This window comes from Haemaphysalis longicornis, unplaced genomic scaffold, assembly GCF_048455015.1.
Source record: "Haemaphysalis longicornis isolate Haplotype H1 unplaced genomic scaffold, Haemaphysalis longicornis Haplotype H1 scaffold_1, whole genome shotgun sequence".
NCBI lineage: Eukaryota > Metazoa > Arthropoda > Arachnida > Ixodida > Ixodidae > Haemaphysalis > Haemaphysalis longicornis.
Genome location: NW_027526203.1, coordinates 216,107,631 through 216,131,135, shown reverse-complemented (window position 1 = coordinate 216,131,135; position 23,505 = coordinate 216,107,631). Strand labels below are relative to the sequence as shown.

Below are 23,505 nucleotides of genomic sequence, written 5' to 3'. Positions count from 1 at the left end.
TTTGAGTGAATCGAAATCAGATAGACATCAGTTTTGCGGGCGCAAAAAGCGGGAAGCGGCCGGAAGGACGATACTGAAACCAGCCGCTGCGGCCGGATGCGTGAGCGATAGACAGCGCACTGCTCCTAAAAAATACAAAAAAAAAGGGAACAAGAGCCTCGTCACTTTTGTAGGCGCCCATGTCTGTGGCAGGTGCAAGAAGCGAGAAGCGCCCGGTGGGCGTAAGGGGCCTTAGGTGGGCAATACCCAGCGCGCCCCCTCATTACCGGATGCGCAAGCGATAGCTGGTGCGCCACTGAAGTAAATCATAAAAAAAATAAAAAGAGCCATCGGCGCAAGAAAATAATTTGACGTATTTCCGCAGTGTGGTAGCACATGCCAAGCAAGAGAAGTTGGCGAAAAAGGCATGCTTTTTAAACATACAAGCGATGATGTACATGTACGTCATTGACCATTTTGAAGGTGTTTGCAGAGGACGTACATGTACGTTCATGACCCTGAAAGGGTTAAAAAGGCCCCGTATGGACTGCTGAGAGTGTTGTTCGAAGTGTGTCAACGTGTACCTTATGAGAGCTACCTCCTCTTTCCTTAAAGGGACCCTGCAACACTCTTTGAACAGTGCAAGTAAACCTGCGCGACGTTTAGATTACACTGCCAGGAATACCTGAGCCAAATATTACACGTGCACGTGAAGCGGTGAGCGCGCAAATCGATGTGAAAGACACGGAAAAACCAACCGCTCTCTCTTCAGTTGTCCTCATTATGCAACCCCTGGCATGGCCTAAGGGACGTCACATAGGCCATGGCTGCCCGATCGGCTGTCACTGGTTAACTTCGCGGCTAGATTCTCTCATTTCGTTGTCGTCATCGCTGTGTACAAACCTCTTCTATGCCTGAACCTGTAGGCACAGTTTTGCCGTTTCTTGTGTGTTTTGAGTGCGCGCGGAGTTTCAGTGATGAGCTCAATACTTCCCTTTCAACGGGACCACTCGACTAAAACCGTATATTGCTTCAAAAACGCCCTACCAGCCCGAGCGCGCACTTGCGAGCAGGCACCCATGCCTGCTTTTTTGTTGCACCAGACCGGAAATAGGCCCCTCCGCGTTGCGGAGAAAAGGAGAAAACTACCCGGCATGTGATATATCGAAGGCCGCCGAAGAAAACGCCGCGAGCCGCCCCCCTCTCCGGGAGAGAGCGCGCAGCTTTCGTCGCGTTGTCCGCGGTCGAGTTGAGAGGGAACGATTATGCGCGATTTCTCATCGCGCGTAGTTTCGTTAATTGTGAACGGATTTTCATAATTCTTGCGGGAGGAGATTTCTGGGGCAATAGACTTTATCCCAAAATACATTACTAGTAGTCGATGGCAAGTGTTGCAGGGTCCCTTTAAAGCATGAGGAGGGCAAGAGCAAATTTTTTTAGATGCGACTGCATCTCATTCACTCGCCTTGTCCCTGCATCCAGCGTCGGCGTTGTTGTCGGCGTCCGCCCCTCCCCCATTCCCCTCGCCGCTCACCCCCTCTCCTCTCCGATAGCGAACACTCTCTCGCGAGGGGCATTGGATTGGATTCGAATGGATTGGCTTGGATTGGATTTGGATTGGATTGTATTAAAGTGGATTGTGTTGCGTCATAGCCGCGGCAGACGCACTGGCGCCGGCGCGTCCCCTCACCGTTATGCGCGCTATAAAACACGGTGCCTGCACTGCTCCGCTCCATCGTTCCAGCGCCGTTCCTCCGCTGTCCAACGCTGCAACGTGAACCCCCTATGCGTCGGCATCTACACAGGGGTTCCCGCAAGGGGAGGTGGGAGATTTTTTTTGGTGTGAGTGGGGCTTGTGTCCTACACTTCTGTGTCAGCAGCGCCAGCGGTGCCTCCTTTAAAGGAATCATGAAGATGATGTACACCCCTGTTTCGTTCAAAAGAAATAGCCTGTGATAACTCACTCAAGCCCATTCCAGCCACCAAGGACATTGTTTTGACACACACACAAAAAAGATCATAAATATTGGCAAACATTCAAATTTTCCGCTACAGAACTTTGGCAGTGGCATTGTTGGTGAGATATGAAAAACAGCGATGAGCCTGTGACTTCTTTGCTAGCATTCAAATAGTCCAGTCCAATGGGAACAAAGGCACCACTACCATCGCATGATCAGGTCAGTGGATTTCAATCGATATCTTGCAAAAAGAAAAAAAATCGTACAAGCTTGCTTCCTGTAACATCAGAGTGGCAGAGAAAGTACATAGGGAGTTAATGCTCTTTCACTTCCTTTCTGTATTCACGATGGCATGATTGTTACTCTTACGTGGAAGTCTTTTGAATGAACCAAACTTGTATTTTACCTTTTTGGTCCTTTTAAAGGGGCCCGAAGTGGGGCTCCAAAAATGCGATTTCACGTGGAAAATGGCTAGAGTAAGCATTCTCGACAGTATCTACCAAATATTACACCTCTGCACACCGCATGGGTTGTGCAAACAAGCATTAAAGGTAGTCCATTCTTGCTGCAAAATAACAGTGGCTGTGACATTGCTTGTGATGTGGCAGCCGTTGCAAAATTACAGCATTGTTATTGGCTTGTTCCATCAGATGTTGCAACAATCAGTGCCTCCAGCTTGTGGGGAAGACTGGTAGTTTTTGCGGCTTCCAATCTATATTCTACTGCTATATTCCAGTCTATATATCTTTGTAGGGACCAGTGCTAATTTCCACCATCTATTGTAAAATTGTAATGCTGTCTTTTCTGATGGCCGAAATGCTGCACATGCACAAGGGCCTAAATCCCTACCCGCGTAGCATGCATGGCATGCGCGAATGAACGGAGGATGTGACAGGCCAAAGCAGCTACAGCTCATTGCCGCTCGCCAGAACAGAACTCATGGTGAAAACAGTTAAGCATGTTGGTTTTCTTTCGCTGCAGGTCTTGGAATGTTTTCAGAAACCTAACTTCGAACACAATTAAAACAAGGTTCGAATCCTTATAGAACTTCTCTCCGGGCTAACAGGTATACAGTATTCTTACAATGTAAAAGAACCACGATTACAAAATTTCTTATATTTCTAGTACAGTAGAACCCCGATTATACGACTTTCTCAGGACCGTGAAAAAGCGTCTTAAAATGCGACCATCGTAAAATCCAAGCCAGAACAATTACGCCTATAGATACAGTTTTAAGTGACAGATTTGTAAGAAATTTTATTAGAAACTGCAAACTAATGCTTTGCAATGCTCCGAAACCCAAATCACTAAAAAAATAAATGTGAAAAGAATAATGCAGTGCAGGCGCCAATCATGCTGTAATTAAAGGGACACTGAAGTGATTTGTAAACATTGCAGGATTACCAGCGCAAATTGTAGTCTGGAGTCCCTAGGCCATGTTTCGACCACTCTTGCTGCATTTACGCGACTTTATTCAGTACAAAAATCAATTAGAAAATGATGTCCTCCTCTCTGCATCCTCCTTGCTGATTTCCTATGACGTTTCGTATGATGCCAAAATAAGATGGCTTGGCTCGACTGCGCTACAGAATCAGTTGCCCAGCATTTCGTTCGCTCAGCGATTCGTTCTCTAAGTTGTAACTAAGCCACAGCGCGTTCGTGCCAGGGACAATGTGCCTTTAGTTTGTTGAGTTTGTACACTGTGTCAAGCGCCAAGTCCAAGTCGCTCCACACAAGTGCACATGCGACGCTTCGCTGACTGGTATCCTAGTAGAAAAATCTGAGGCCAATTGAAGGCGGAAGAAGAGTCAGCAAAGTTAATATAAGTATGTACTGAGGAATTAAAATCAACCGAAACTTTTATCGTACAGCGTAAAACCAGGGTGCAGGAATAGAGCACTGCACGGTCCGCAATTTCTAGGCGCAGCCCGGCCCGGCCTGGGCCCAGAGTGGGCCCGGCAAATTTTTGAAATATGAGCCCGAGCCCGACAAAATTCTAAAGTATAAGCCCGAACCCGGCCCGAACCTGGCCCGAACCCGGTATAATTTAATAAAAAAAGCCCAAGCCCGCCAGACGGCTGTTAAATATTATCCCTAGTCTAACAGACTTTAAACATGAACTCAAAGAAGTTTGCTGTTAACCTAGAAAGCATAAGCACAAAGTGAATACGAGCACTTTGGATTTAAATTTCCTTTGAACTTGGACCGAACTATGTACAACTTAAATATCCTGACTTACTATTTTTGGGAGTGGGGAACTTATTTGCCACTACATTTGCCTGTTTTCAAAATGAAGGCACACCGAGAAAACCTTAAATGATTCCGAGCATGTGGATAATTTTTTTAAATTATTGCAATCCTTAAACAGATATTGCAGCTTTCATTGTTCCATTCCTTGCTGAAAATTGAGCAGGCAATGCGTCCAGTTTCACCACTTCATGTTTGTCTTTCCCTCTAGTTATGTTGGCAACATTGTTTTATCTGCACTTCGTTTTTTTCCTTGCCTTTAATCATGGTTTTAAAAAATTGCCTACCAGAAAAAATCATGGGCTCTGCTTCGAAAATTGGTCCTTCAAACTCGGCACACAGCGCAAAGTCCGGGTCACATTCTGTTTCTTTTAGTTTGAAAAGCAGAGGGAGAAGACAATCATGTTGTACTCTGTAGCTGGAGTTCCCTCGTTTTCTGGCCCGCTCTCTCCCACTGTGCTGATGGGGACCAGACATTTTTTCTATTGATTTTCGAAGCGCAATCGTCTTTTAGACTGCAGCCCTTTGGCGGCCGTCTCTGGGCTGAGCCAGCTGTCGGCGTAACCAAGGGAACAATGGCCTGGACTGACGAGTGGGGGAGAAAAAAAAAAAAGAGCAAACGATGAAAGAAAGCAAAGGAGGCGAGTATCGCGAAATTGGGAGGGGAGAGTGGTTTGCCGTGGCGGCACGAGCCAGCGCTCTCCGTAGTGTGCGGTAGGGGAGGGGAGGGGGCAGTCCGCTGTGCCCGCAAGAGGCACTCGAGGGTGCGACACTTGGCGAAAAAGTGAGGGGGTGTGCGCATGACCATGATGTGCGTTCGCTTAAGACTCACTCCACGGTCCCTTCCTGAGACGCACTTCTCACCGCCGACACAGAGGCTCATCATCGCTGCTGTCAAGAGAACCCACAAGTGAGTGCTGCCTCAGCGCACTGCTGCTGCACCAAAATATTGCATTGGGGAGTATCGCAATCGCCAGCCAATTTTTATCGCATCTTTTTACAGCACCATAGTAAATTCTCACTTCGCTTTGCTTTTTTTTTTTTAGCTTAACCTGAACGGGTCAACAAGAAAACTTCTTGTTGTCAACAACTTATAATTTGCAGCCTAGAATGGCAGGGCCTCAGACGCTGCGGGCCAGCACGGCCCGAAAAAATTTTGGTTCAAGCTCGAGCCCGGCCTGGGCCTGAGAAAATGCGTGCTGCCCGGCCCGAGCCCGTGCAGTGCACTATGCGAGGGCACTTTTTGTGCTGGGTGAACTAACACAGTGGTCAGCAGCATGACCACACATCTGCGAACGCTTTTCTGTCTAAGGAATGCAGTCGCTAGACTTGAGATGTGAGAATTTAGGGGACGCTTACTGCACGAGCGCCATACAAGAAATAGTCATTTGAAATGCTAAAACTAAATAAAAAATGTAAACTGCCTCTGCATTATATATTAGGGGCGAAGCTCCTTAGGGCGTGGGTCTGTCCATCCTCGACGTATGTATGTAGCCACCTCTAGTTTAGTTCTTGGATTGTTTACTAGATGGCGGTACTTGTATATGATGAAAAGATGCGCTTGGATTGTTTACTAGATGGCGTGGCTACCTCTAGTTTAGTTAGCATTGTAATAAAATCCGTTCGCTGTTGGCGCGCGCTTGGAGTCGCCCGATGGATAAGGCTGCAGATGTGCGAGCCCGCGAGGCAGAAGCGCTCCGTGAAGCTGCGCGACGCCGCCGCCAAGATCCTGCCGTACGAGAGTGGGAGGCCGAAGCGTGTCGTCTGGCTGCGCGACGACGCCGCCAAGATCCCAGCATTCGAGAACGAGAGGCCCAAGCGTCACGGCAACGGCGCGAGGACCCTGCCGTACGCGAAGCGGCACGGCTGCGGCGCGAAGAGGATCTCCAAAACGTCAAAGAACGGGAAGCGGCGAGAAAGCGCGCGTATCGGCAGGCAGACCCCGATGCAGTGAGAGCTCGTGAGGCGTCTGCAAAACGCATCAGGCGAGCTCAGCCCCAAGGTGCCGACGCGTGCTTTAAGCGAGACTTTCTAGACGTTACGTTCGGACACAGATGTAGTGGGCGAACTTTCACTGAAGAGTCACGGTTTTACCGATGATTTCCCCTCAGGAGCTTCGCCCACTCATCATCATTCACCCCGTGGATATGCTGTGAATTTTTTTTATATTTCCACCCCTTGCATCGCTGCATCTGTAGTTTTTCTTCTTTCAGGCTTTGTAAAAAGCTACCGGCTTATCGCATGGATAAACGATGAAAAGTGTATTTATTTGAGCCAGTCTACGCAGTGCAAGCAAAAACAGGAGCTTGACAAATTCACTTCAGTGTCCCTTTAAAAAAAAACATTGTGCAGCAGTCCACTCGCCAGCCAGTGCAGATTGTGGCACACGCGATCATGATAAACACGTGTGGGGCTTAAGCCTGTCAGCGTAACCCCATTGGCATTTCACTGCTGAATGGGAGAAATGAACACCTAACAAGACAAGAAGACAACAACAAGACAAGAAGACAACAAGACAAGTAACAAGACAAGAAGAGGCACCAGCGAGGAGAGGGGGAAAGTGGTTGGACAGAGGAGCAGGCCACTGCTGGAGGAGAGAGAAACTAAAGATGAGACGGAGAAGAAAGCTATGCCAGAGGGAACCGATTGAGCGGGTTCAAGGTCCGCAGAACAGGCCCGCGGCACTTTAATTAGCGCGCTTCGCATGGGTCATCAGGTAATGCGGGTCAGTCATGAAATTGCGTCGGATAACGGAAGTTTTTAAGGCATTGTTTATACGGGGACTTAGTCCTCGTGAAACCCGGGATGTCGTAAAACCCGGGCAGATATAACCGGGGATCCACTGTGTACATGCCATGAGAAGACATTTGTCTGGAATGGGAAATGACCGCTTTGAACTACCAAATCACCATAAACTCGCGAGTTGATAAGGAGACTTAATTCCTTTGCCCAAAGTGTGTAGCATTATCTTAGGTTCTATTTATGCTGTGCACCTGCATATTATAACCTGTCGTGCACTAGTTGCCGTTGAAGCTTGCCTGTGCTCCAGCAATATTCATTGATAGGCACAATAGGCCCCAAAGCAAAAATGGCCCAGAAATCATGATGTGAATAAAAAAAAAAGTAGGAGTGAAGAGTGTGTATACCGCCTTTGTCTGACTAGCAATAAAGGCTGTGCTCCTACTCCTGCACCAATTTGCGCAAAAGGAGGTATCCTGCGCCATCCTGATAAAAAACCACGATTTTGCAAGCCAGTGCGCCAAAATTTGTGTCGCGCAAATCACGTGCAGCCTGTTACAAGTACTACTTCACAGCGGTCTCTAGACATGTATAACTAATTCTGCTTGATAACTCGAACTCCCTAGCACCTGTCATCGTGTTTGCCGTGGCCTACTGGTGCACTTTGTGTGCCAGAGAAGCGAGTTTGGTTGGCGTCGTCGCTGTACCACCGATGCAGTGTTTTCGTCTATCAAGGCATTGCAGCGCTGGCGCACCGCGCTTAAGAACTTTGCTGCTTGCCATAGTTTCCAATCGTTTCTGCTATAAAAAATAGATAGGTTCAGGTGGCATTTATTGCCGGCCCTCTCCACTCCGAGAGCCAGCGGGAGCACCGTGTCATGGCATCCATGACGCGCTCAGCTGCAAGCTCCCACATCACTTGCCGGGCTCGCTGAGTGGACCATCGTAGGTGGAGCGGGCCATGAAAAACGGCCAGACTTTTTAATAAAAAATCGGGTGGAAATGCGCTTAAGGACTGATAGCAAGCGCCTGTATCTAATAAAATGAAAAAGTAAAACACAACGGGTTGCCGCAACAATTAATAAACTGGAAAAGAGGCGCGAGAGACGCATTGTTTTTCCGCTACACAGGTTGTCGAAGCCTTTCAATAATCATTTTCATGTTGCCTTTTATCCACCCCAGAAAGGAACTAAGTACCTTGCAAATTATTTTTTGCTGCATTTTTGCTATTGGTTGGGGTATACTTAGGGTATTTAATTGCATCAAACTTGTGGCGACATCTAGCGGCTGTTTCAAATATGTGAAAAAAGTATCTATTGCTTCATTCCAGGGATGTCAGGTTGGGCTATTAATAACAAAATTGGGCTAGTTGTTCTTGTGGTTGGCGGGAAAATTTTTTGATTAACTATTTAGCTATTTTTTGGGCTATTGGGAGAGCCGATTGCGAAAGCTATTTTTAATGCATGTTGAGCCTGCCAACTGGGAAGCATTTTCAGTGACTCCTTGGGAAAGTCTTCCCCTAGCAAGGACAAGAAGACTATTATCGTTCAGCAGTGCTGTTCATTTGTGATCGCACCTTAAAGCACCTTCCATCCGATCTGACTCTGTTAGGCGACCTCCATGTCAATTACTGGGCAATACTGGTCAATTTTTAGTGTTTAGAGATGCTTTAGACACATCTAGCAGTTGATGTTTAGTTGCTCCAAGGTGCTGCAAAACTGGCATTTAAGGTGCTCCAAATTGCTGCAAAATGAATGATTTGCTGATACGAAAATTGCTCCAAATCACCGTTCAACAGTGGAACCATTGTAAAGGCTTAAATTTAGCTATCATGATTGAGGTCTATGATTTATTATCACAAACCTTTGGCAGTCATTACCAAAAGTAACATAACTACAATCTAACTGCATTGTCCAGCTGCTGTGTTATAACAAGGTGACCGTATTATGATAGCAGAACGCCAAGGAAGGCGAAGGTGAATAGGTGGTTCATAAAAGTGGAGAAAAACATGCTCGCTGGGTGGAACCCGAACCGACGAACACTGTATTCTGGAGGTCGTCGGTTCGGGTTCCACCAGGCGAGCATGTTTTTCTCCACTTTCTTCCACTTTTTCAAACATTTCAATACTATATATCTTTCAAGAAGAATAAATGATGAACTACTACTTTTTCACCTTTCCTTGGCCTTCTTGACTGCTGGCCCTTGTTTAGGTTGCCACCTGCCCGGTTTTGGACCGGCCCAACCAGTTTTTTAAACAGTGGGCCGGTTTCCGGTCCCTACTTAAAACCGGCCGTCATTGGCTGGGTTTTTGGCCCGCGTGTCGTGATTATGTCCGTTTTGGCGTTTTATAAGCGTCAATTCAACAACCAAGACGATAAATATGTGTCGACAAGCTGCGCAAAGACACACGAGCAGAGAAAATACGCGGACAAGCACGCTGCCTGTGATGGAGGGGGACCTAAGGGAGGAACAAAACAACGAAATTATGCCACCGTGGTCAGCAATTGCGGTTAATTTTCAGTGAAGCTTATACAGAGCAATAACCACGTGTCAATCCCTCTCAGTACAAACATTATGTTGATTTCTCTCTAAGAAAACGCTACAATAAATGGCACTGCATGTCAAAAACATAATTTTTTTTCTCAACGCTAATTAAACATTGTATACCCCCCCCCCCCCCCCCCCTTCCCCCCTGCAACCCTACCCTTATTTTTGTCTTCATTCAACAAGCCCCTCATTTCCCATTTTTCTAGAATAAGATACAGGCTTCTTGGGGTGCCACTTCGTAGCCTGGGGATGGCCTTATCTGTGCCGAATTTCCTTTCATTTGGTGCTTCCGAGAGGGGGTTCTGCCGCCGGGGTGTTTGCTCTGCCCTTCTGAACTTAACATAGAAAATTCTATCGGTTTCCGCTATGATTGGCTACATTTACTCTAGAAACTTATGGAATTCATTTTTTTTTTTTTTTCTCATTTTTTCCCAGTTCTTTCTTTTTCTCTGTCTCCAATTTTACATTCAGTATGCTTTCAAGCCGTTCTAAATTTCCATTTTATGAGACCCTGTAGTTAAATAACATGTTTATTCCTTCCACTGATGTTTGGCTGATCCCTTGTTTGGGTATGTGCCAATCACCAAGGGACATCATCATCATCATTATCGACTTGCTGCTGGTCCGTGCTGTTGCCACTGAGCTATTCGAGCCTCTTCTGCATCTATTTTGTATCGTCGGTGCTGAAGTGGTTATTCGGGTGAGTTGGCATGGCTATCTTGCGCACACCGGATCGATTAATAGTGTTTTGTTTATAGCCATTTTGTATGCGAATATGATGTTTATGGAAGGGTTTCAGCCCTACATTCTGTGTCAGTGTGTTATTGCATGTTCTTTGGGGCCGTTCTTTTAGGAGGAGGTGAAGGCGATCTGTGAAAAGCTATTGGCATCCGTGTGTTTTCTGCCATGATTGTAGGAATTTCTGGTGGCTCATCATCGACACAGTGCCGAGATTTATTTTTCGTGTTTGATAGCCATCGCAGCACGTGGTGATCAAGTCCACCGTTGAGGTGGGGCAAAGATGCGAGATGGCCCACGTAATATTGAGACAGCCTTCTGTGATGGTTTCGCGTAAGTGAGGACTTATTCGTAGCCATTTTGCTTTCAACATGTGTGCGTTTCAATCTTGTCATCTTCATCGAAAGGTGCCAGAGCAAGGGCATGCGACTGCGTGTCGAGCTTCCTCTCAGCCAAAAGAAACGTTGTCCCTCCCCTAGCAAAAATTCTGATACAAATTCTAATACACGTATACGCTTATTGCCACTAATAGACCTATCAGTTTGTATCAGCCTATTAGTCCTATCAGTCTGTGTTAGTCTATTAGGTCTATCAGTGTGTATTAGTCTGGTAGGTCTATCAGACTGTATTAGTCTGATAGGTCTACCAGAGTGTACTAGTTCTATCAGAACCAGTGCAAGTTAGAACAAAGCAATGAAACATGGCAACACATTTTATTATCAGGGTACACAGGCAAATTCCTCTGGCTGACAGAAATCTGGCTGAATAATGTAATGGTACATCAGCTCGTAACCTGATTAAGAACGGAAGAATAAATTGCAATGCGAATCCACAAAATAGCTGCAGCATGCAATCGGAAAAGCTCGTCAAACCTGTACGGTCCAGCCGTAGGTACATATCGAGCGCATTAATGGCCGATTGAACACCATTCCCATTTCGATGCAACTTCAAAACGGCATTCACCCTTCCGCAAAACGCGATTCGAATGGAGTCTCTTCTTCGTGAAGCATTGCGTTGAGAAACAAAGGAGTCCGAAGCGGCGAGGTGACGGGTCAAAGATGGGTCGGGCGGCGGCCCGGATCACATTTGTCAATGTTCGGTGGGCACTAGACACACCGCCAACACTTCTGGATGACGTGATGCACACGCTTTCTTCGATGTCAGGCGTTCGATGTTAGCATAGCAGACAGAGCAAAGATGTCCGGAGCCGCGAGGTGACGGATCCATGATGGATCGCGCTGCGGCCTGGTTCAGACTTGCCAAAGTTAAACGGGCGTTAGACACATCTCCAACACTTCTAGATGACGCGATGCACACGCGTCTGATGTGAAATAACGCTAGAAGCCGCTTCCTTCTAACCGTCTTCTTCCCGAACGTACACACACGCCAGCCGCACTTTGATACCGTCGCCATCTTGGCTACCCAACGAAGACCATTGGCATGGCTTGGCTTGACTTCGTTGCAGTTTTTTCGGCTTAGTTAGATTTCTTGCTGCTCTTCTTGCCAGAGTTACTCAATGTCCAGTAACTCTGCTTCTTGCAGCCTCGCAGGTACGGTCAGGTTAAAGTCCCATCATCTGCTTTAAACGCCGATCAAGGGCCTTTAGGTCAGGTTAGCGTCACTAAATAAAGGCGTAGCTTATTTAGTTACGCTAGGTCAGGTAAGGTGGCTTATCGCTGGCGCAGCACTCCCAGCGCATTTTTTAGGAGCGAAAATGAAAAAAAAAGTTGACCTATTTTGCATAAGAATTTGGTTGGAGATTTACGGAGATTTGTTAGTGAACAAAACGCTTCATAATAATATACCAAATAAACATTATTGCTCAAGGGCGATCATTTCAACCTTTTTTGGCTTGTGATTTTCCAGAAAAAATAAAAATTCAGGAAATCGCACTTTGCGGGTCCACATGTATTAGTTTTTATTATATCCAATACGTCTCTATTAGTTCGTATTAGACTCAGGTCTATCAGATCTATTAGTATTTGTAAACTAATACAAACTGATAGGTGTATTTGTATTAGACTAATGCAACTTGTATATGAAACTTATAAAACTGATACAAGTTTGTATAAGACTAATACATGTCTTATATGCATAAGACTAATACAAGTTTCTATCAGAATTTTTGCTAGGGCCGTCAAACCCAGTGACACTCCCGACGCCATTAGATAATCCCAGGAACTTCTGCACACTGGTCCCGTTTGTGGAAAGTTTGCTCTGTTCTTTCTGGTCGGGTAGCATGCCTTGAGTGGGACGACGTGGCCTAAAAGTGTTCGTTGTATGCAAAGCAAGATGCCCAGTTTTCAGATCCATCAAGAAATACTTCTGTGGCAGAGGGGGCAGGGAATGGGTACCCCAGGTACTTGGCCGTCATCTAGGTAAAGCAGGGGACCACAACTCCCAGTTAAACTGGGCAAATAAGCTTTATTCACTCACTCACTCGTAAAATCCCCTGCACGCGGCACCCTCCCTGCCTGCCGTTGTCTTTTGATTTGTGCTTCATGCAGTAGCTCGCTGCGTACCTGCTCTGCTACAGGCGACATAGACCTAGCCACACTCTCTTCCCTTACTTCTAATCCCTCTCCAATGTGGTTTTTTCGCGCATGCTTATTGGTTTGCAAGTGAAGGAAGAGTTTTCTGCGTACACAGGTCCGCTTCGGCATGGCCGTGTAAAGTTTTGCCAGAGTCGTTAGTGCTCTACTGGTCATGAAACTGCTCCGTACCTCTATGGGCAAGCTTCATATGCTGCCTTTGGCTGCTGCGCGGTGGCGCCACCATCTGCATGGGGACACTCCTTGGGTGGCGTAGTGCTGGCCAGAACAACGCGCAGCAAGCTTCGCACGCTGCTTATTACTATGCGACTTAATTAGTGCGTGTAAAGGACGATGTGAAACACGTGTGTTGCCTCAGGCGGCTGTTCTAGTGCAAGTGTACAACGGAAAGAGCTTCACTATTGTGTTTACCCAGCGGCCGGGAGCAGCATGAGAAACGGAAGCAACCCATTCCACGGCAAGAAACGGGTGTCTTCCACTTTGACTCCAAGTATACGAGTGTATCCGAGAAGCATTTTGACGCCACTGACATCATCCGTGCCAATTAATTCGCTGTCAAATCCGATGCGGCATCACTGCAGCCCCCCGGCAAGCCTGACGCCGCCCTGAGTGACGTTCCAGCCGGTTTCCAACCTTCGAATCATGATCTGTGGGGCTGAAAAGGCTGCCAGATAAACGACATCGGCGAGCGAGCACAAAATTGTCGAAGGTCTCATTGCACAATTAACCGCAAACACAATGTGCTCGTGTCTACATGTGCATTGTTTGACAGGTTTCGCTCGATAGTCGTATGGTTTCACCAGCTTTTGGTGGTTTTTGGGAACGACTGGGGTTCGTTGCCGCCTGCACTTTTTTGCACAAAAAAAAAATACCGTGATGAAGAGAGCTACATGTCTAACAAGTGGAGGGAAACAAAATGTGCCCTTTTGTGAGCGTCCTGGCCCTATCGTATACAATACTAGCTGAACTTCAATCCTGATTTCGCCTGATGCGCAACTTAGAAGAGGTGGTTGAATTACCCGCTTGAAAATTTGCACTGCTTTGTGCCAAGGCTGACACGTAGTAAAAAGTTTGTAATGTTGTCTTTGTGCTCTTCTTTTTTTTTTTCATATTTTCCTTTTGCCGTGTGCTGCACATTAAACACAAGCAACATATTGCGCTTATTTTTTATCATAGTAGTTTGCCTCCCTCATAACTGCCAACTCTCCCGAATTGTCCGGGAGACTCCCGAATTTCGACCTAATCTCCCGGTTGTACGAAAGCTATCTCAGTCTCCCGAAAAGTGGCCGCCACTGTAGAGGCGTTTTTTTTAATCACGCACGTACGTCAGTCTCTCCTGCTGCGACAGTTGTAGTGCTGCGGGAGAGCACTTGCCACTATACTTCTGGTTTATTGTAACCTTACTGTAGAGTACCGCTAATATATTCTAGGCACTATAGACTACTATAGAGTACCGTACATCTGGGCGAAGGCCGGCCGCGAGACGCGCTCGCCACCGTATCGAAAGAAGGCGAGGGAAATGGTACCGAAACTTTCGCGTCGGTCTGTCGTAGCTGACGTTCCACGCATAGTTTTGGCACGAAGCGTTAATGCGAGTACTTCGATACTGTCTGCATTAATGCGGCGTGTTGTCACTTGAAATTTGTGCAACGCGGGCCACTTTGGATCGCCAACTGCCAATGGAGATCGGTTGGTTCAGTGGAATGGGGACATGCGCTCCACGGCGGCGGCGGCGATCGAGGCGGCCGTGGCCGTGTGTGCGGAAATCTGTTGCGAGCGATCTCCGCAAGGATCGCTAGCTACCACCACTGAAAACAGGTCTTTCATGAACGCGGCAGGCAGGCATCTTGCTATACGCCTCGAGCTTCGCGATCGCTGCGTCGCCTGCCGCCGCTTCTCCGCGGCGTTGACGGGATTTGCGCTGCGTGGCTGATAGGGGCTCGTGCAGTGTTTTGGTTCTGTTTCGCTTCTTTTCGCCTTTCCGCGCCCTAAAAAACTTGGTATGGTGACGTCTATAGGCGAAGAGTACGTTTAGGTCACTTAAAATGCAGCTGCATCTTCGTAGAGTACGCGATCGCCTGCAAGTGATACCCGGGGACGCGGTTCTGCGCGCTTCGTCGCTGCTCTTGCGTCGGCGACGGCCGCAACATATCACCCATGTCATCTCCAAAACATCAGGCACAATTGAATTATACTGTCGCCTCGACCTGATACTGGCACAATGAGAGGTTGGCTTCATTTTGCAGCGTGGATGACGAATGCGGCTTCGTTTCGAATATATACGTCGCAGAAAAATATGTTTTGGGGATGTGATTACCCAATCCCACACAATAACTTATGCCTTATATAAGAATATAAACCATGCGAAAATGTTAAGTATATTCCAAGCCTGTGCGTCGTTAAATATGTGCCCACAGACGCCATATAGCAAGAACCAAGGCAAGTTAATGAAACCGCGGAAAAATAAATGCTGTGCAAGTGCGGAATTAAGAAACATAATAGCTCTAACGGAAATGAAAAAAAAAAAACTGTGCAGCTTCTGACATGCTAAAGACGTTCGTCGAAACATAAGCTAGGTAGGGTTCATTAGACCAACTATATGCGAAATGCGCTGCTATTGCGCGACACATTGGTGGTGGTGGTGGTGGGGGGGGGGGGGGAGGAGGGGGGGGGGGGGGGGACGCTGTGTACAAATGCGGAGCGGAATCAAGCAATGAATGTTTTAGTTATCGCACACACAAATCTCTCGTTCACTTTCCTTTTGTTTTGCTACTTCAACGAAGAACTGATCGTACGGCGGACGCATTTTTGGAAGTATACAGGGTAGGCTGTTCAACAAACGATGAACGGTGTCGTAAGAGTGTGGTATGTGATAAGGCCCTCTGATTTCAGTTTATGGTTTATTCTGCAGGCTCCCTGTGCCATATGACGATATTTCGAAGAAGCATTTAGTCGCGGACGCGGATTATATTCTAAGCCCGTCTCCGCGCAGCTCGCAGAGGATATATGTAGCAGATGAGTGCTTGCGGGCGCTCACCTCACGACAAGACGACTCTGTCGTGTGCTGATGCATTGTCCATGGTACGTTTGTTAAATATTCCCGAAATTAACACAGACTGGCTTGTAAATGGTGGTGATCAATATCTGAGGTATAATATTGGCAAACGTAACTGGCGTGCTGTCAGGTATGAGTGCTCCGCTGATTATGTAAGCGAACTAAAGCATGAACATCTGAGGAACCGGTGGTTACGGAGACACGGCTAGTAAATTCAGGTCAGTGTAACTACAATCGGCTCCATCATACGCCGGTTCCGCGACGCTGGCTTGTGACACACACCTGGCGCTTATACAGACCGAATATACCACACTAAGATCGCGTCAGAAACATTTACACTCTCCTAAACACACCCTATTTGCGGACAGAGTGACTGCTCCACATAAACATGGATTTCAAGCGCCCTCAAATGGTAAAGCTCAGTCGTGAACATGCCGCAAAAGCAGCGGCGGCACTGGGGAGCGGGGCGCGGACTCCCGCGGCTGCTTTCGAAACGGGCCGCTAGGGGGATTTCAGTGGCGCCCCTACAGGCCGCGCTCGAGGCGTATAGGAGTCGTTGTTTAGAGCACGACGGGTTTGGAGGAACTGCGAGCGCATTTTGTACGCTAGGCCTACGCCGCCTGCCTAGGCGTCAGTTGCATGTTTTCCCGAGTTCAGTTGTAAGATCGATGGCGCTGTCAAAAGTAAAGAAGTACTTGCATTTCTGGACTCACACACAGCTGAGTTTCCGTGCTTCATAACTTCACGGAAAGAACAAAGCAGCTCAAAATAAACATCCTTACCCCTTTCTGGTGTCAATCTCCAGTCTCAGTAATTTGCAAAAAAAAAATTCCCTTTTCTTCATGGATGCCTTCATGGAACAGTGGTCGACTACGATAGCATGAAACTTTTCCTCTTTTTTTTTCATTATTTTAGCCTGGCAGTCAACCATGCAGTAACAACTGGCCTTACCACAGCAGCAGCATCCTTTATGGACACCAAGTAGAAAAAATTTCTCAAGACACTAAAGTCTTCTACGCGCCTTGAAGGCGAAAGCCTGGCGTATTATTGTGATAAGCACCTTTATATACACATCTACACAGCAGCCACTCTATTTTACTATCTTTTGTCTCTATTAACCCACCTTAGTCCCACAATAATATACCTTAATCCATCTTAATTCACCACCTTAATCCATGTTAGTTCCACCATAATAAACCTTAATTCATCTTAATCCACCTGAATAGTTACTTTAATCTATCTTAGTGCATCTTAATCCACCTTACTAAGCATTGTTATAAGTTTTATCTCATCCTAATTCATTTTAATCCACCTTAGTCCCTCTGTAATTGATATCAATTTATCTTTATACTTAATTCATATTAATAATCTAATATATGCTTTAATTCATCTTAACTCATAATCATTACTATCAATCAATCAAAATTTGTTGGTGGTGGTGGTGGACAACCCTTTCGACGTTGGATACGTGTGCAACTGCTTTTCACAATTTATGAATTGGCACAAATCTTTTGTTGCAGTTTATTTGTGTGGTGTGGTTTACACTGCACATGCATGCTTGGGTGCTTTTGTCTGTGGCTGCCACATTCCGATTCTTTCTGCTTTCCTGTCTGTTTGACCATCTGAATAGACTTAGCCGTCTAGTATAGTGTCTTCAAATTTGAATGCACCTTTGGGCCCAGGGAGGAGCTGAGGCACCAGAGTCAGCACCAGCCGTCATTGCAATCTTTGTGCTTTTCGTAAAAAGTGAAATAGTTTTACTGTGCAGTTGGGCCCCCGCCATTTCAGCTTATTGCGACTGCGCTTGCCATTCCAAGGGGCAGATACCACCGTGCCATATCCCACCGTACCGTGAACAGAATGAGCTAACAGGCAATGCCCAGGCACAAGCGAGTTGGTACGTTCTGTTAAGTTAGCAGCTATCTGTAAGCAGGGGTTTAACCAGAATTTCGATTTTGGGGGGGTGTTGAAATCCTCCCAGGGGGTGCTGGGGGGGGGGGAGGGGGGGGGGGCTGTTGAGGGGTGTGCATAAATTCTTGGGCTGGGTGGACTTTATTGAAACACGTCCTGCAGTAGGCAGGAGCCGGGTTACGGCTCCGCCTCGACATGGCCTGGGCTGGGTGCTCGTGGTTGTTGAATATCTTTGGGAGGGTGTCAAAATCTTTGTATAAATCCCTGTCTGCAAGCAATCGGCTCCGTAGGGGTGTCTTGCTCAGCGTCACCTGTTTCTTTCGGCGGCACTGACTGGAGGGAGACTCCTACGGTTTCCCTCCGGTCAGCCCTTGGTTTACGCTTGAAAAAACAAGTTGATAAACACTGGTATGTTCGTTATTGAGATAGACACGACACAGTTGCACAGCATTTTTTTGCTTAGATAAAAGCGGGTGTCAATAGTGTGAATAGTGCTCAATACTGGTCAATAGTGCGAATAATGCGCTAAGATATTTTTCCTTTGTGTGAATGTGAACACTAATTTACTTTTAATTTCTCTTGAGTCTAGTCATGTTTAGTTCAGATTGTCTTGCTTTCTCTTTTTGTTTTCCTCTTAATTTCCTCCTCTTTTAGTTTTTTGTCTATAGTCTCGTTAGGTGTAGAATGAAGGTAAACTGTCTATCTATGGGGCAAGACAGCTAGTTTGTGTAGCTCTGGTCTTCTCTTGGTTGTTTATGGCTGTAATGGTGTTATTTTTCAGTTGCCTGAAGTCTATAGTTAGGTCTAGCTTTTTAAAGCATCGCTTATCTCTAGTTTTTTCTTGGTGATTGCTCTGTCAGCTGTGGTGCTTTAATTCTGGGGACATAAATTTCTCTCTTGCTGAAAATGATCAATACATTTCATCAGTACTCCTCAGTATTGATCAAATGTTGAGTAAACACCATTTGAATGTTTGTTTTTTGTGTTTGTTTACCAGAAATAAAAAATGGCAACTAAATGATGTTTGACACTAGAAATCTGCTCCCAAACAGACTTGCATGGCTCTGAAATTTGCCTTTTGTGCTCCAAAGCTGCTCCAAAGCAGCACTATTTCCTGCTCCCTGAGCTGCTTCAAAAGGCTCAAGCCTGCTTTTACCCCTGGAGGAATTAGCACTGTAGTCCATAATGCACGTTGGCATTTGCATGCCGTTTGTCGCTCTTTTTTTTTTTTTTTGGAACCCATGCTTGTTTGACGCATGAGCTTACAGTTTTGTTTTTTTCTTTCTTTTTATTTCTCCGTGGAATTGTCGTATTCTGCTTTCCAGTGCCTTTGGCCAACAGTCGCAAGACCAGCAAGGCAGTGGTACCAGCATGTTCGGGGGAGGTACCTCAGGCTTTCTCGGTGGTCTTGGGTCCAAGCCATCATCGGATGGAGCCACTAAGAATGTGTTTGGCGGCGTATCATCCTTTGGCTCGGCAGGGCAGACTTCCGGTATGTTAGCACTGGCTTTGTGTGTGTGTGTGTGTGTGGGGGGGGGGGGGGGGACAAAGTGTAGAACAGTGCATTTTTTCTGTGTGTGTAGAGCCTTGCGAGGTGTGTCTTCTGCATTAAGCCAACCTCTGGCTCTATTGTTGCATGTATTATCGGTCAAGCCGAGCAGTCCCCTGCTCGCGGCGTGTATGGTTGCTGTGGTGTGTAATATAAGCTACTTTGAATTGAGGCTAGGGCATTTTCAGCTAGTGGTGGCTACGGTGTGAAGGGAAAGTTTAGCACTTATCTTTGCATAATCAAGGCAAGCATTTAACAACTCTAAACAAACTAAACAAAAAAAAAACAAAATAGACAATTGCTTTCATCCCGAGTACTTGAACTTTCCAGAACTGCCACTGTTTGTAAAACAACTTCCCCACAAAATTTTGCACCTGGACTGGTGGTTGTGGGCACTTTTGCAGGACAACACAGTAAGGTGACTCATTTGGGTGCTTCCAAGCCCAAGAAGCAGTCATCAACTCTTGACAATTCCTTTATATTGCAGGGGATGAAAGGCACTTCACTCAAATTTTGTTGGTTTGGAACCATGTCAATGGATAACTTCCGGTAGCTGACACTGGGGATGCAGTGACTTAACTAGAAAATGCCCATCAGTATCCTGGAGTCATCACTTTACTTGAGCAAATCTTTGCCCAAATTCCCTAAAAAACATTTTGAAACCAGGAGGCATTGTTCATGAAGTGAGTGTGAGTAGCCTATCGCTGGGGGCAGGACTGTAAGTTGCTTTTGGTGCTGTGTGCAGGTGTCACATGCCTCCGCAGCATTCATGTTTCCGTTTTTTTTGCCTCGTGGCTTTCTGGCAGTCGGCTGTTTTGACGTGGTGCCTCTTAGAGAGCCTGCGCAGACCAGCAGTCTGCCCATATCAGACGTGCTGATCAAAATGGTGCATGATGTTCCCTCCCCCAGGCCTGTTTGGAAACCAGGGGGCGTCAAGCTTTGGTTCGTCTACGTTTGGAAGTTCGCTTGGCACGCGTGCCTTCTCTGGAGCGGGCAGCTTCTCCATGGGCGGTGGCAGTGTTGCCCAGGCAGGCTTTGGAGGAGCCTTCCAGCAGCAGCAGCAGCAGCAGCCGCAGCCGCAGACGCCCGCCAAGCCAGGTACAGGTTTGGATGTGCACAGTGAGTGCATGCCCCTTCTGTGCATGCCAGGAGTGTGGGCAGTTTCTCAAATATTCGCCTATTCAAATATAGATGGTGGTTTATCAACGCCTTCAAGTTCAAATTTTGATATTTTCCCATTCGAATTTGGCGCTTTCACGAGTGCACTCTGAGAGAGCTGGCAGCATCTACTGAGTAATAGAAACACTTACATCCTCTTGGCTTTTGTTTTTTCACGTGGTGTCGATTTCTTTAAAGCGCCGCCACAGCTATGTGATGGGGCTTTGAAGATACGGCATTGCGTCGACATCGCATATGACTGCGCTGCGGAAATGGCGCATTTCTAGCAATTTGTGCGAGCCTACGCACCAATTTTTGCATAATATTAGCAGCACTGACTCCTAAAACAGTTTTTATTCATCGGATTTTAGTGTCGAAAGCAAAAGTGCGTAAAATCGGCCAGGAACTTGATACCCCTGTTCAACACAAGCCCCAGAAAATGCAAAAGTATTGAAACTGTAAATTTTGCTATGAACAAAAATGAATGGGGCAGGAAACCAGTGTTTTCTGCAATGCATGTGCAGCCACCCTATGTTTCATTCCCCTGTGGCATGAAACCCACTTCGACTAACTTTTTTTTCCTTGTCATTCAAGATTTTTTACAGATGCATTTCATATTTGCAGTAGTTTCGCACTGCTAGTATGTGTACGAATAGTATATCTTCAATTTTTTGTGTTTATTTTTGTGTGTGTGGAGCAACACTGTCATCTATGTTCTTTTTTTGTATTTGTCACAAAAGTTTTCTGTACAGCTTTCTTTCTTTTCCTTTTTTTTTCATACATAAATATTCTTGTTCGAAACAACAACCATTGCAAAGAAAATTTACCCTTCTACATTTCGATACCATATACTTATATGTTACATATTTTTTGCTACAGCGAAAAGATTATTTGATGGACTACCCAAAATGCTGCTCTACCCGTGCACAGGAAAGTGTTAAGCTCCGAGTCGCTGCAAAGGGCCTAGTTAAAAGGGGATAACAGCAGGATGCTCTGAGTATAAATGAGCAGGTGTTAAGTGGCGAAAACAAATTCATCGTCATCAGTCTATTTCCATTGCAGGACGATGGCCCCCTCCATGCACTTCCAACTGCCCCTATCTTGTCATAGCCAAATTCATTCTTTGCCCTGTAATTTTCTTACTGTATCCCTCTACTTAGTTGTCTTCCCCTAACTGTGGTGTGGTCTCTGGCTGAGTGGTTTGATAATTGTCAGACTGTGTATTTAACGTTTATTGGGCATTTGACAGTAGCCACTCTGTTACCCAGACGGCCCACCTGTTGTCGTTTTTTTTCTTTTATCTCTGCAATTTTGTAAGAACAACAATCACTAACCTTTCTTCTGTTGATCAATAATCACCGTGGCAGCTGTACTTATGGAAAACGATATGCAATTCAGCAAGGGGGAAGGGGGGGGGTGTGTGTGTGTGTGTGTGCGTGTGTGTGCGTGTGTGTGTGTGTGTGTGTGTGTGTGTGTGTGTGTGTGTGTGTGTGAGAGAGAGAGAGAATGAGAGAGAGAGAGGGGGAGGGGGGGGCTAGGCTTATGAAGACGGTAGGGCTCCAAGAATTATGTTCCCTGATTCGGTTCCAGCCGATGTAGTGAACTTTCTGGGTTTTTTCCCGGGTGCTGCTGCAGAGTTTGATCCAAATACGGTAATGGTCACTGCCCCTCAGGGTATGCTTGCATTGCCACCGGGGCACCGTACAAGTGGGCCAGGGGAAGTTGGGAATGGTATGTTTCGCTGACGCAGCAACTGCCATAGCTGGGCCGGGTATCAGGTCTGCATTTCCAGCTGCCTCCTCCATGTTGCGGCCACAGATGTTGGTGAGCGGTCTCATGTGCAGAACGCCACCACCTGGGTGTTACCGTAAAGCGTCATTATGAAAGCATTTCTGTAGGTCTAATTGCAGGAGGGTGAATGGCGGGAGTTTCGAACTTCTAGATACAGCTGTCACGTTGTGCACTGTCGTGAAAGTGGCTCAAAATTTTATTTCCTAGCGAAATCTGTTCGTTATATCCCACAATGGGCAAATTTTACCTTGTTAAAATGAGGTTTTAAATACACTGCTTTCTTTGGGAACTTTCAAGAGGAATTATGATTTGCTCATAAAATCCATTATTTCGTTCTAGCCCATCTTGTTATGAGGTTTAACTGTATACAGTAGAATCACAATGCTACGAATCTCGCGGGACCGCGAAAAATATTTGTATGAACCAACACAGACCAAAAAATTGAGCACTAAAAAAAAAGATTTCGGTCATTTCTTTTCTTACTTTCACGTGAAGAAATCCACAATGTTCTTCTGCTTTTTTTTGCGTTTCTGCGTTTTTGCACGCGATTCGTGCACGTCGGCGTTGTGCGTGCGATTTTTTTACACCCACGTCGAAAATTCCGCGGCAGCTACTACCTCAGTCAGAAAATTACGCGTGACGCACGCGGCAGTGGGAGGAGCCTAACGACTTGCACCAATGTGGAGGCACACGCCTCATGGCGGCAGTTTTGAAGCGCTCAAATCAGCCGGCTGGCTCCGCCGGAGATTTTCAGGCTTACCACCCCAACAGATATTTTACGGGCGCTTTCACTAGCAGCGCGGATAATGTTTTATAGTACCGTTTTCACCCTCATTATCAGCTCCTTTACCACACAAGCAACTTCGTGTGTGCCTTGAGTGGCATTTTATAAAACGGGTAGCAGCAGTCGCTCGAGCGCCCCACACCACTTCGCGGCCGAAGCCGCCGCCTTGTTGGCGCCGATGCCAGCCGCGGCATGCATAGCGTGCAGGTGGTTTCGCGGCGGTGCCAGCGCGCCTGTGGCGTGCACGGTGCGTTTTTGCAAGCAGAAAACAACAGCCTGGTTGTTGTTCCTGGAGAAAGAGTGACAAAGAGGAGAGCGAGAGAGAGCCCGTACGTCGCCATTGCTTGCTCGTTCTGCTGTCGGGTGCCTTGCCGACGTGTTCGTATTATCTGCTGGGCCGCGCAGGTCCGTTCGTAACAGCTGAAATTTCACCCATTGCAAACAGTGCAATTTCACAATTTCGCCAGGTCTTCTCCGAAATTTGTATCACCCAGATT

General features: G+C 46.6%; 1 protein-coding gene across 6 annotated transcripts in view; it reads left to right on the top strand.

Moving 5' to 3' along the window:
* Positions 1-23,505, top strand: part of Nup214 (nuclear pore complex protein Nup214) — a 221,979-nt gene that overhangs the window by 173,610 nt on the left and 24,864 nt on the right. For all 6 annotated transcript variants that reach the window (XM_077673352.1, XM_077673339.1, XM_077673343.1 and 3 more), the window contains 2 exons: positions 19,052-19,218; positions 20,185-20,373. In XM_077673352.1, the coding sequence (XP_077529478.1) occupies positions 19,052-19,218; positions 20,185-20,373 (356 nt within the window). The remainder of the gene's footprint in view (positions 1-19,051; positions 19,219-20,184; positions 20,374-23,505) is intronic.